General features: G+C 34.5%; 1 protein-coding gene across 1 annotated transcript; it reads right to left on the reverse strand.

Moving 5' to 3' along the window:
• Positions 1 to 2,938: 2,938 nt before the first annotated feature.
• Positions 2,939 to 10,116, reverse strand: LOC149079976 (trace amine-associated receptor 8c). The gene is made up of 3 exons (XM_089238560.1): positions 9,269 to 10,116; positions 7,592 to 7,888; positions 2,939 to 3,339 (listed from the first exon to the last, which is right to left on the reverse strand). The coding sequence occupies exons 1-3, from the start codon at positions 9,701 to 9,703 to the stop codon at positions 3,040 to 3,042; spliced, it is 1,032 nt and encodes a 343-aa protein (XP_089094686.1). The 5' UTR covers positions 9,704 to 10,116; the 3' UTR covers positions 2,939 to 3,039.
• Between the last annotated feature and the right edge of the window lie 4,623 nt (positions 10,117 to 14,739).

The raw sequence follows: 14,739 nt of genomic DNA on the forward strand, positions 1-14,739 counted from the left end.
AAATCCCTCTGCAATAATTTTTTCTTGGTTTGCAGTGTTATATCATTCAAATAAGATTTTTTTTTAGGCTGGGATTATATTTATAAAACTTTTATAGTGTAATACCTTTCTTCATCAGAAAAACTCATGCCATGATTTCTTACTCTTATCTGGTGTAAAATTCTTCATATTCAGAAGATTGGCAAGCTCTAAGATTAATGAACTTTGAGATACTTTCTTATTGTAAATTTTTTATTTAAATAACACTATGTTAGGGTCTAAAGCACAAGCGGTATAGGTGCAATGTTTTGTCTCTCATGCTCTAAACCCGATATGAATTTAAGATTTGGCAAATTTTGTTCCATCTTAGTTTTTGGCATTTGATTAGCTATTCGTGTCAAAATCTGTTGCTTGGCATTTATAAAAGCACTCTATATTGGGCCGGCATTACATTATAAAAGTTAAACTTTATAAATGCAACTAAGCTTATTGGTTGTATTTGTGCAGTTTTATGAAAACTTTTATAGTGTAATGCTGGCTTATATATATATATATATATATATATATATAATATATATATTATTCAATATGGATAAAACCTGACACCCAGCTATTAGAAATGAGCATTATAAGAACACAAGCTTAGCAAATAACTTCACTAAAAATTAAATTTTGTACTCTAGAGTAATTTATATTCATACACCAGTGATTTTTTTAAATACTAAATTTTATAGATTAATGAAAAAATTTGTATAAGTGTTTATCCGCCAAAATAATTGTAAATATAGGCCAGCTTGGTTATCTAAACATTTCATTTACGTACTTTGATTCAACATGTTTCTGTTCAACCCCTTTTGTTACGGCTATAACTAGGATTTTTAGGTGTTTTTATTCCCCACCTTAGTTTCAACCCTGCCTTTACATACAGGCTTTTGGCAACGAATTTACACCATGTGCAGTCGAGCTGGCAGAGACTGATCTGAAACTGATATTAACAGTAAATGTGGGGAGAAAGATGAAACAGGTTTTCTCTATTCTTTCCCTATTTATGTAATATTTTTTTCAGTCACCAAACCATAATGGGGGGTGTAGTAACAAATTCAACACATTCTGCCCGATATTCCTTGATTGTTCAATAAGAACAAAAAAGCCATCAAAACTAGAAAATAAAGTTCAATCAACTCGCTGACTTTCGCGCCGTTGTTTTGAAGCGAAATCTTGACGAGACGACTTGGTAGGCCGACCCTCCAACCTACATCTCTTGGTTGTCAGCTGGTCCTGTGGCGAACATGTCGCGGCGGATGAGTTTCAATCCGGGGAAAAATATAGCCACGCCGCTCCTGGTTGGCAGTAGATAAACGAGTTTAAATAGAAAATTAGCAAGAACCTCAAGAGAAAATTGTTCCTGCCACTTGGTAAATGAAATACACATGTGCATGGATCTCAGACACAACCCCCACATACCGACTCGTACTAACCAAGCATCTTTGACCTTAGTCGCAGGGAGCCCCATAATTCCTGTTTTGGTCCGGGCCGCCCTAATTAGACGTGGGGCCCGGCGCGAAAATAATTTCGAGACTGGCCATTTTTTATATTTCGTGGAGAGGGAAATCGGCATCCAAAGATATATTTACACACACACTATCTCAGAATATAGTGATAGCTCACACACAGAATGTAGTGACAGATTCATCACAAAATATACAGTGCAAGGGAACAAAGAAAAAGGATGCTTAAGTGAGAGGCGTGTATGAATAGCATTATGCTATATATGATCGGGAGTGCAGAAAATCATCTTACAAGTGAAAGATCACTGCACTCGTACAGGAATGCGTAAAAATGTAGACAATTGAATGTAAATTAATGAAAACTTTGAAATTAATTATGGGGCCCATAAATTACATTGAAGAAATTCCGCAGCTTTAATCAAGCATCTTTTGAAGCAAAAACAGGCAGATCGATAACTTGAACTTCAAGAAAATTTCCGAAATGTCTAGAGTGCCCATAAAAACAAAAAAAAAAAAACTATTCATTTCTACGTCTCTTTAATCCAGATTTGTGTCTTTTATAAGTCGCGCAGGAGGTCGCCACCTTGTGTACGGTTTGCATGTCCCTCAAAGAAAGAAGGAACTATCACGTGATCCAAAAAAGCCTCATACGTTACATGCGAAATTTCTGTGACTACTTGGTGTTATTTGACATGGTGTCTTTCTGCAAATGTAAAAATATTTATCGATTTTATAATATCCAACTATCCTATCTTTAATGAGCGCTAAATATTTTGAATTTTTTTTTCTTTTGAATTTAAAGTTATCGTTCTTCCCCTGTTGTGTGTGTTTTTGTTTAAAAAAATGCTTCACTTAAAGCTGCGGAATATCTTCGATGTTATTCATAGGCCATTATTAATTTTGAAAAATATTAAACTATATGAATTGATGCAGTTGAATACAGTATTAGAAGACAATACAAAGACATTAATTTTCACTTTTATACTTGAGGAAATAGAGTTGAAATCTATCTCTCTCAATGTTATGATATATGAATCTAATTTACAAGTGAAAAATAGGTCCGGCTAATTATTTTATATTTAATTTTCTTGGCTTTGTATTTCTAAGCAAATTCAATGCTTCGAAAACCAAGAATTCAATTGAACTTTCAAAATTATTTATGCTGCGGAAAATCCCACTAAATTTCAGCATTTCTACAGTAAAATCAGCGCAATTTTAACATTGATTTCTAGATCATTCTGTACCTGTCACTCAAAGTTATGCTGATAATGATTATGACGTTTATGTGAAAAGCCTCATATTTTAATGAAAATTAGTCGAAATGTTGATGGTTGTATTACGTCCTTTGCCACTTTTTCGATGTTACTTTCAGATTAAAATTAAAACAAACAGTAATGCTGGTAAAAACGCATGAACTAAAATAATTGAAGCAAAAAAAGAAAAATCAGCTTGTAGCAAAAGGCTTTAATTATTTTAAATTATGGTGATCAAATTCACAAAAACATCAATTGGCAAAACTTGAAAAAGTCACTGAAACCATCATATATGGTCATCACGTGTCGTACTTTTTGGTCCTTGAGCACTTACAAAAATTGCTATACTTCAACAGTATTTCTAATGCTGCTGCCCGGAACGAACGATTCAATACTCCATAAATTACAGGATTCCAGAAGCTGTTGCTAATTGCAAGCCATGATACAGCAAATATCAAGCTTTTAGGAAACTTCAGTTCCATTGATGTGCCAATTATTTTTAGCACTGTCCATGGTGTTACAGCAATAATAAATCCTAAAGTTATAGCCGCTAGATGCATCGAAACTCGCAAATTTGTTAATCTTTCTTTTGATAATGCCTATTGGAAAATCAAACACATTTTATCTTGAATAAATTTTTTATTCACTTTATTACAGTAGAGTCTCGATAATCCGAGGTAACGGGGTCGTGGCACCCTCGATTACTGAAAACTCGGATTATCCGGAAAAAAAATATATAAATCAACTTTCTCACCGAGGAGGGGGAAATCTTGGAACAATGCATTCGTACTTACTCTAACCTATTTTGTTCTTAATTCTCAGTGACTTAGTTTTTTTTTAAGATTAAGGCTGCCAAGACCGATGGCCTTTTTACAAGGAAGGCTGACAGGGGCTGTCTCATATTGCTGGAGCCCGATATTAATGTTATTGTTATTTTATTATTATTTTTGTGCACTATAAATTTACTATATACAGGGTGTTTTATAATTAAAGTTACACTTTGAAATGGCCATAAAGGAAAACTTCTGGACAAAATGTTATTAAACTTGGTAATAGTTTATACGAGGTCATGGGATTCAGAATATTCAAAAGAAATTCAAAAGAAATTTGGAATTCGAAAGAAAAGTTAAAAAACTCACCACGAGCGGGGGAATGGTGCTGTGTGCAATATTGTTAAATAAATAAGACATGAAGACATAGGTTTAAAATGTTTTTAATCGTTTCTAAAACGTGTTACAAAGCATGTTCAATGTGGCTTCCACCATTTTCTGAAAGCAAGTTAAATCACATTACTGCGTTCTCAACAGTAGCTAAAGTATATCAGGAGGAATGTCAGGGACATGTCGGTGTACCGCATTTTTCAATTTCACTAAATTTGATGTAACCCTATAGCCTGAAGTCACAGTGGTTGAGGTCTGGTATTCGGGGTGGCCAAGAAATGGGGAAGTGTCGGCTTATAATCCGGTCATCCGTGAAATGGTGCTGAAGTAACTAGTTTGACACATGTACCAATGTGAGTTAGAGCCCCGTCCTGCATAAAAATCGTGGTGTCTAAAACGCCTTCATGTCTTATTTCGTTTAACAATATTGCATACAGTGCCATTTCCCGCTGGTGGTGAGTTTTTGAACTTTTTTTTGCGGAAAACTGAATCCCATGACCTCCTGTAAACTATTGCCAAGTTTGATAACATTTTGTTCAGTAGTTTTCCTTTTATGGCCATTTCACAAAGTGGAACTTTAATTATAAAGACCCTGTAGAAGCAGGTGAAAATTCTGGCGTGGTAGGTCCACCGAAGACCCTAAACTAGGAATCAAGGAAAAAAAAAGTTGAAACCTTAAAAAAATGAAATTATTCACAATCGTTGTTTGTGTGTGTGGAAGAATCAAACAAAATGAAATTAATGCGCGTTGTTGGTGAAAAACGGAAATTCAGAGGATTTTTTTTTTTGAGCTTCTCGTATTATCCGGAACCTCGAACTTCTGAGAGTTGGATTATTGGGACTCTACTGTATGTGTCTCAGAACAATTCACAGTACACAAGAAAAATTAATAATGCAATGTTAAAAACGTAAAAAAGGTGTTGACGTATTATCAACTTCCTGGAAAGTGACAGTTTTTTATGAACATAACAAAGTGAAAGTAATTTATAAACTTCACGAAAAAAAAATTCCTAAATCTGTCTAAAATGTGGAAATGCTATGCGGTATGGTGTCTTGGTCCTCGGATAAGGTTGATAACAAAAGACTGGTTCCTTGTTTTCGGAGAACTAACTTTGATGTTTTGAGAAGAAGGTTAGCGGAAGTTTTCAAAGACCGGTTGGAATCAGTAGGGGTGGTAAGTCAATGGGAAGAATTTAGTACGAAGCTGTCCTCGGCTTTGCACGACGTCATACCCTTTGTTCGAAAAAAGCGTGTTTGTACATCGCATTCTCTATGGTTCACGGATAGCGTGCGGAACTTTTATCTTGAAAAGAAAAGAGCATTCAGAGAGTATAAAAGTGGACGAGGTGACCTATCATTGTTTACTGATAAAAGAAGATTGTTGAAGGGAGAAAACGATAAGGAATAGTAAAAAGGAAATTGAATCTAGGTTGGCAGATAACATTGGCTCTGACCCAAAATCATTTTTTCGATACGTCAATAATGGATGTAAGGGGACAGTTGGCCCCCCTCTCGATAGGAGGCTCTAGGGTAGAGAGCAATGTAGGCATGTGTGGTGCTTTCAAGGACTTTTTCGCGTCGGTTTTTAATGGAGATAATAATGATATTCGATATACGGGTGTTGCATGGGGTAATAAAACCCTCAACGATATTCAAGTAGCAGACGTGGAGGTCCTAAATCTTCTAAGAAATGTATGTGCAAGCAAAGCACCAGGACCAGATGATATCTATCCCAGGGTCCTCAGGGATATGTGCTAATGAATTGTTGGGGCCAGTCGAACGGATGTACAGGAGTAGTGTTGCTGAGGGTATCGTCCCAAGAGATTGGAAACTTGCTAGTTCCGATATTTAAGAAGGGTAGTAGAGAAGCGGTGTCAAATTATCGTCCGGTGAGTTTGACGTGCTCTCTCTCGAAAATTTTGGAAATTATCATCAAAAGGCAGTTTGTGAAGTGGATAGACGAGAATAATGTATTGTCGGATAATCAGCATGGGTTCAGGAACGGGAAGTCATCATTCTGTGATCACGTGACTAAGGCTTTGGGTAAGAGCAAAAATGTCGACGTTGTTTACCTTGATTTCCAGAAGGCATTCGATCGGGTCCAACATGGCAAATTCTTGAAGCGTTTACACGAGATTGGAATTGGGGGTAACGTGCTGAATTGGATAGAATCGTGGTTAAGCGATAGGTCGCAACGAGTTACGGTGAACGGGGAATTCTCTGGTTGGACAGACGTCACAAGTGGAGTTCCTCAGGGAAGTGTCCTTGGCCCCATACTTTTTTCACTTTTCATCGATAAACTCGATCAGGGTATCGATGGGATTACTAGCAAATTCGCAAATGATGTGAAGCTAATGGGGGTAATCGGGAATGAAAGCGATAGGGAGTTGCTCCAGACCAACTTAAACAGGATTGCAACACCAAATGAATGGAGCATGACGTTTAGCGTTGATAAGTGCATGGTCGCTCATTTTGGTTCGAACAACCCGCGGTTCTCTTACGAGTTGAATGGTGTCACTATCCCGGATGCAACTAGGGTCACCGATTTGGGAATTCTCATTCACGAGCGACTTAGGTTTTCTGAACATTGTTCAGCGGTGGTCCAAAAAGCGAATAGAATGCTTGGTCTCATTTTCAAAAAGGTCTCTTCGCGTTCTCCTAAAGTCATTCTTCCGCTTTTTCGAGGCTTAGTTCGTCCTGGACTGGAGTATGCTGTAAGGTTTTGGAGACCATACCCGCAGAGGGACATAGACTTGGTTGAAGGGGTGCAGAGAAGAGCTACGCGTGTCCTTATTGGCACACAGGGCTTGAGTTATGAAGAGAGACTTCATTTTTTGAATATGTTTACATTGGATGAACGTAGGTGTCGAGGAGATATGATCGAAGTGTTCAAAATTTTCAATGGGATGGATAGGATGGACCATGAACTTTTAGTACACCGCCAATCGACTGCTTTTACAAGGAGACACCAGTATCGATTGGTGAGGTACAATGCGAGGCTATGGTGTCGAAGGGAATTTTTCTCTAATAGGGTTGTTAATAAATGGAATAGCTTACCCCCGGAGGTAGTAAATTGTAACACACTTGACACGTTTAAAAAAAAATACGATAAACATGTTGGGGTAAATCGAGAAGCTATCCATACTTAGAATAAGACAACCATAAGTATTCTTTATGGGCATTGTATAGTATTTTATCATGTGTATATATTGTTTATAATTTGTGTTAATTGCATTTTTAATTGGGTTGCTGTATTTTTGAAATATATGACATCCATATTTTTATGGGCATCTTTTTATCAGCCACCTCGTTGGGCATTTTGCCTGTTGTGGCGTTGTATTTGTATTGCTCAAAGTGGATAATAATTGTACAATATACATAGTGACTGCGTCTTACGATCTGAATTCAAACACTGATTCAAATCATAAATGCCTTTGAAATGCTATAAAGTGTTTTCACTCTTATTATTATCCAATACATAATTTCTAAACTGTAAGTTTCAGAGGAAACTTTTGATTAAAAAGAAAATGTTTCAAATGTTTTCACCCATCATTGCAAAAGCCGTTTAGGTTGGGAATTAGCTATTGGAAAACGATAAGAGTGGACACTTTTTGTATATGGAACCGGACCTGTGAATTCGAAACCCGTATTAGTGAATGAGAAATAAAATAATTGTAGCACTTGGAATCACCTTTTGGATAGTAACGGATTCCGCATTCACTCCACGATAAGCTATGAAGTGCAATTTCTTGAACTTGAGCTGCTTCCTCACTACAATAAAGATGCCGAGATAGCAATATATAAGAACAATTGCTGGTGGCAGATAAAAAACAGCACTTGCCATCAAAATGAGAAACATGTCTTCGTAAAAAGGTTCACAAGAGAAAACCCCTTCTGTGTCAAAATAGTACTTAGATTTCGGATAAATTAGAAGAGCTACGACTGAAAATGCTGTTGCCCAGCAGAATGCAATCATGAATGTACACACCTGCAATATAAAAAAATCATAAGTCAACTGAAATTTTTTCAGACGTGAGAAAGGCACAGCAAATTAAAAAGTTCTATTTACTTTTTGTGTGACTAATTTTCTTATTCCCTTTCAGGCCCTGGTGCCACAAATGTGTGGGTAGCTATTTCTCACTGTAGAATTTTTTCTCTTGACCTAGGGATGTTAAGTCCTGACTCTAAAGAATTGTGTAAGTTTTGAGTTAGAAATATGGTGAATACGAACTTTGGGGGCTTTCATCAGATGGCAGCACTTAACGTTGAATTTTCAGGAAATTTTTGAAATGGCTTCCAGAAGAAAATGCCTCAGGAAAAGTGTGATTTGTTGCATAAAATTTAGCAATAAAATTCTGTAGAAACTTGTATGTGAAAATGAATATACTCTGCATCAAGATTTTCTGACATTTATGTTTTTAATGCATTTTTTGAGTATCAAAAATACAAAAAAACCTTTTAAAAATTTCAAAAAATGACTGTTCGGGTCTGAAAAGGTTACAATCTTATCAAAATTTAGTGCTATTTTTGTCAGTAATCAGATCATTTATTCTTTCAAAAAATACCGAATTCTTTCTGCTACGAACTCTTTTGGGAGCTTTTGTTCTTAACGAGATCAGCTCAAATTATTATTGAAAAACGTACAGCTCGTCATGATAATCATTTTCTTACGAATCAAATGTTTAAGTTTTTACATAAGAAATTAAATTGAAAATTGATTGAATTTTTCAAGCATCGATCATTTTGCAAATAAATTGGTATTTTTTTTAATATTTGCAAGTTTAAACAATCATTAACATTCATTCTCATTGAACTACTATAAAAATAATTAATTTATCAAATTTTTTTTTGTACTTGTGATGTATAACACTGCAGTAAAAAAATTTTGTGAATAAATTGGGAGAGAAAATCATGGGATATAATTGAGATAAGAAACATAATATTGAACTGTTTTCTTTAAATAGAAGAAGATAATATATTACAGTAGGTTTTATATACAAAGGTTTTTTGTTTTCTTTACAATAGAAAAATATGGACAAAAATATATTTTAAATTTCGTGTTTCAACATTTATGTTTCTGTTTCTCCGTGGTCTCTTCGAACAGTTAAGTCGCTTTAGCTTTCACAGTTTTTGATAAATAGCTTGACATGAATAGAAACTATTCTGAATGAGGTATCGGACATTTTAATTGCCTACCACAGTTAAACATGTCTTAAAAATGCCTAACATAAAAGTATATAGGTAATTATTCGAAATTCCTCAATCATAACAATATAGAAATTCAGAGAATGCTTTGTGGTTATGCATCGTGGTATATAAGAGATTCTATTTTCTAAAGAAAACTTACCATAAGTTATTTTCTACATACCTTTGCTGTCATGAGTACTGGATAACGGAGTGGGTAAACGATAGATATATACCTCTCTATAGCAATACACATCAAACAAAGCGTAGACTGGTGAAAAAAAGCTGATACCATCAGAGCTTCAATAGCACAAAATGTTTTACCGAACGGCCAACAGTTGAACCAAGATGATAAAATGCTGAACGGAGCTACTAATATTCCCACAGCCAAATCCGAAATAGCTAAGGAACATAAAAGCATTCGAGGCTGTTTGTGAAGAAATTTTACTTCCGTTCGACTACTAAGAACTATTATCATGAGCACATTGAAGCAAACAATGCATATCATAATCACTAATATGACTGCACAATGTATAATATCCGTCGTAGAAGGAACATAAACAGTTGAAAAAAGGCTTTCATTTTTGTTCCAGCAGAGTGAAAATGTTATGTTTGTCATGATAAAACAATCGCAGGTTTTTAGCTCTCAGTTTAATACAGAATAGGGGGGAATTTCGAAAATTTTTTACAAGCACAATAAACATTATTCGAAGTTTCTGATCCTCCACATAGTTAACAGAAATACTATACTTTTAAACTCACTTCAAAGAATGCAATATAACCACAAAACGTATAGAATGTGTCATCCAAGTTGATTTCTTACGCATACAGGAGACAACAGACACTTCTACTTCGTAAAACGCGAACAATAAAGGTTTTTTACACCGTTAATTTTCATCACTTTAACCGTTGTTTTCCTGTCATCTGACGTACGTACTCTCACAGATATTTTTGTCTAGATGGAAATAAAAGAATAATCACAAAGATCTCGAACATTAACGAGAAAAATTTAATCGTAGCGGAAATTTAAACCACATTTTAACTTCTGCGCCATTTGTAGATGCCAAACTCATCAATAGTTATAACGTGACTTTTGAAATATTCTAATATAAGAAGATAAATGATAAGCTATTTTTTGTTCACGCTGATGCCAACGTTGGATTTTTCTGCTGAGTTGTCGTAGAAAATTGATGCGAAATGAACGTTATATACCGTTCTTATATTTGATACGCAAATGATATCACGTCCGCTCAGAGCGTTTCTTTTCTTTTGTTCATTTTTTCATTCATAAGATTCCTCATTCACCAAATCAAAGTTGTGATTCATACGGGAAAACCTTTCGTATTGAAAAGAAAATTAGATTGCAATTTTTCCTTTCTTCTTGTAAACATTCCGATAGAAAACAGTATTTTCATTCTTATTAAAAATTTAAATCTTAAAATGTGGAGAAAAACATACCAAGATATATTTACATACAAGATACATTTTTCCATGCTACATATTATTTAACTTTTTTTTTTTTTCAAGGAAAGAGCATTAATTAAAAAAATGAATTCTGACAAGTAAAGTATATACTCATAAGTACATATATATACGAAACACGATAATTTTATTTTAACGCAAAACATTTATTTTAAAGCAAATTGAAAGCATGATTATATGTAGGGCGGGTCCGATTGATCGATTAATCGCGTCGGTTAATCCAACAATTGTTAATCGCAGTTAAAAATGTTAGATGAGTTAATCGACTCAATCAATCCGATTAAAGTCCGATTAAAATTTGCGTAAAAAGTAATATTAAGTAATACCCTTAGTAAAGTAATTTAAAGGTTCCCCTACCTTTTTAACTATGTAAGAAACTTTCTCACATGTAGAAAAATTATCAAAAATATTATTTGTCCGTTGATTTATTTCAAATTTTTACCACATATATTTGATTGTATATGCTATCCCATGCCAGTACAAAATTTTACATATCGTTAATATTTAATTTTTTACAAATTTTCAAAAAACGCATTACGAACAGCTTACGCACATTATAAAATAACCCAACATCAATGAAATTGAATAAAAATTGATTCGAAATAAAGAAAACTATTAAGTTCATAAAATGAAAAAAAGATTTGAGATCCATTCATAAATACTTGGGTAATAAATTTTTAAATTTTTTTTAATTTTGGAAATTTTTAAAATTTAATTTTGAATAAGATTGAGTCGGCCTGTTTCATCATTCTATAAACTGAACAGTTTTCTTTATTTTGAATAATTTTTTATTCAATTACATTGATTTGATGCAATATCGTCATGCGCACAAGTTGTTTTTAATGCTTTTTTTTTTGAGAATTTGTAAAAACTTAAGTATTAGAGGTATGTACAATTTTGTACTGACATAGGATAGCATATACAATCAAATATATGTGGTAAAAACTTGAAATAAATCAATGGATAAATGATATTGTTAATAATATTTCTACATAAAGTTTTTTATCATGTTAAATGATAGTAGACCGCTTAACTCAATGGTTCTCAAAGTTTTGTCACCTGTGGCTCCCTTGCTCAATTCATGGCTATTCTGCGGAGGCCAGTTATAATTTAGTGGATTTTTCACTTATAAAAGGAACACTTAAGAACTTGACTTGAATGATTAGTCTTCTATACCTGTAAAAACTAGAACAGATACACAAATCAATACCTCTAGCTGCTCGCGTTGCCCCTAGGCGTCGGGACACATACTTAAGGGAGAAACACTGTCTTAACTTGATATATTCAACAAAACCGATTAGATGTCTTAAATTAATCTTCCTATATACAGTGAAATCTGGATGTAAGATACTCTGTGGACCATGAAAAGCTATAGTTGTAGAGATCGTTATGTAGAAAGACGTCACTCTCCCCTGTTAATACAACAGATACGGAAAATTGGCTGAATGAAGAGATATCGGTGTTTCAGGGAAGGAAAATCTCTGCTCTCACGGGGACTCAAACCCAGGTCTCTCTCGTTTGCCGGACGAGTGCTCTACCAACTAAGCTACGAAGACAGGCAGAATTCACCCCCTTGAAGCGTATCTATATGTTGAATGGCTCCGTGTAATGTACGGCGGCAACATTATGCTAATAGCATATATATAGAAAAAATATTTGAATCAATATTTTGATCAAATTTTTCGGCATTGGAAAATACAAGTCGATTCAACGGAAACTCGATTTCTGTTTCAAATTGAGTTTGATGGGAGTTTTGCAAGAGACAAGACCAAAATTTATTGTCTCTACTATGAAAAGTAGTTTTTCGTATTCTTGGGAGCAATCAAGTATCTCCTTGGGAGTACTATTTGGGAGAAGTGTGCAGAGGAAAACAAGCAATAGTATATGATTAAAAGTAGTTTCCAAATCAGTGACTAACCTAAAATAACCGATTTAAAAAAACGACAAGATCCAAGTCAAGAAATTCCAGGTTTTGACAAAATATTTTCAGCATATTAAATTGCTTCAAGCAGGCAATCTTAATTTCTTAGTCTTTTTTTTTTTATTTGTTCATATCTAGAAAATAGTTGCGCGTTAAATGAATAAAATATGTTTTAGTAGCTTCAATTAATATTATATAGTTACGAAAAAGATCAAAAATTTTTGATTAATCAGTTAAAAGTTTTAATCGACTCCCGGGCCTAATTATATGGTGATAAACAAAAATAACTCGTCAAGTCAATCGGTGTTTGTTTTTTCAGGTTTCTTCCTAACGATTTGAAAAAACCATCGGAATCGGTTTTAAACTTTGTATTCCGGCCCAGGGCCGGAACTAGAAGGAGAAGGGGGCGGCAGCTGCCCCGGGCTGCAAACTTGAAGGGGCGAAAATTGCAGGCGGAGACAAAACTGTAATAAATCACGTCCCCCCCCCCCCTTAAAAATTCTTGTTATGGTCCTGTCTCGATTGAATTACCCCCGTATGCAAAATATGCAATATTAAAATGAAACAATTTATTTGCTACTGTTTCGAAAATTTTAATGATTTTTCTTCTCGAGAATATTGTAAATTGGCCGACTTTAATAAAATGAAAAACTTACGGTATTTTTGTCTTAAAATTGGCGCCTTTATAAAGCCCTAAACTCGCCAATATTGTATCCCAGTTTTTTTAAGTATACCTTGAAATATCAAGCTACGCGGGAAAAGTCGCGGGATCATTTAAATCAATCCTCAATGGGACAATAAATCTTTGCGGTCTCGCGGCTGTAGGACTCATCCCATGAGGATATGCCATGTTTTCGGTCCCTGGGGCATATATATACCAAGGGGTTCAGACTAACAACCGCTACTCATTGTGGGAGGCAGCTGCGATCATCATTCAATCAAGCTATCAATGGTTCCCTCGACACGTGTTCTGTTCAGTATGGTTGATCCAGAGTAGTAATATTTAGATGCTGTCTTTTTTATAGGACCATGCACATAAAAAAGAAATTTCCTCATGATTCACACAATTTTTTTTTTAAATAATATAATTTCCAGCTCATTAAAGGTATCAGATTTAGAAAAACTTTGCATCACCCGTATAGATTATGAAAAATTATGAAACACTTATTTGAATTTAGTGCAATTATTCTTCTTAAATTAGCAAGGTGCAGTGAGACCTCACTACAACGATACATCCCTCGTCTACAACGATATCTTTTCAAACCGTATTTGGAATTGTCTATAGTCTAATGTTAAACACCTTTCGATACAACGATATCCTTACTACTATAAATCTCTCTATAGCGATGTTTTTGGAGATTTCGAAACTACTTAACGATATTCTTTATATTTCTCTCAAAATCTCCTTCAACGTATTTTTAAATTCCTCACAAGTGCTTGTTCTTTTGAGGGTGTCTTAAAGCATCAGTATTTTGCACTATTTATCCTCCGAAAGTGTTAATGAAATTGCCGTGAAGCTGCTTTCTGTGTAGTACACAAATCTGTTGTGCGGTTAGCTACTTAATAGGGTGAAACAACTTACTGACTTATTCATCAACTGACCAGTTATAATTTTTGCTGTGAATAAACGCTCATAAATGCATTTTATGGTGATACCATCAATGCCGATTCAGAAGAGATGTCAAAAAAAGCATAAATTTAGCGGCGCCTGATGATAATGTGTTACCTCTCTGTATAACGAGTAAATCTCTCCACAACAATATGTTTCATATCTAAAAAAACGTGTCAATTACCTCTCATAACATAAAAATTATTCATTAAAAAAATCTGTTTAGTTTTAATATTTTCAATTAGGTGCTTGACTCTGCGTTATCTGATTTGAAGGATAATACACCAATAAATCTTTTTTTGTATCACAAATAATTAGATTTAGTTAATTTTTTCCAAATTATTTTTGTGAGGGATTTATTACAGTCGTCAGTTTTAAAAAGATCACATCTGTCCATTATGCGAATAAGGTAGGGAGAAAAGAAATTTTCAGACACTGAAATCGCATTTATGAGGTATATATAATTCGCTCTCTTCAATGTGTGTGTGTGCGCGCGCGCGTGCACCCAAAGCGTGGAGAGTCGATCAAACTCACAGGATAGTGGCACACACACACTTTAAAAACGTAATCCACTTGAAAATTTATAGTCACTTTATTGGTTTAAAAAAAGAATTTATCGTATGAAGGGATTCTTTTGTAAAAA

Source organism: Pholcus phalangioides, unplaced genomic scaffold (assembly GCF_987345545.1).
Source record: "Pholcus phalangioides strain wild (caught in Gottingen) unplaced genomic scaffold, Ppha-v1.0 ptg000011l_1, whole genome shotgun sequence".
Taxonomy (NCBI): Eukaryota; Metazoa; Arthropoda; class Arachnida; order Araneae; family Pholcidae; genus Pholcus; species Pholcus phalangioides.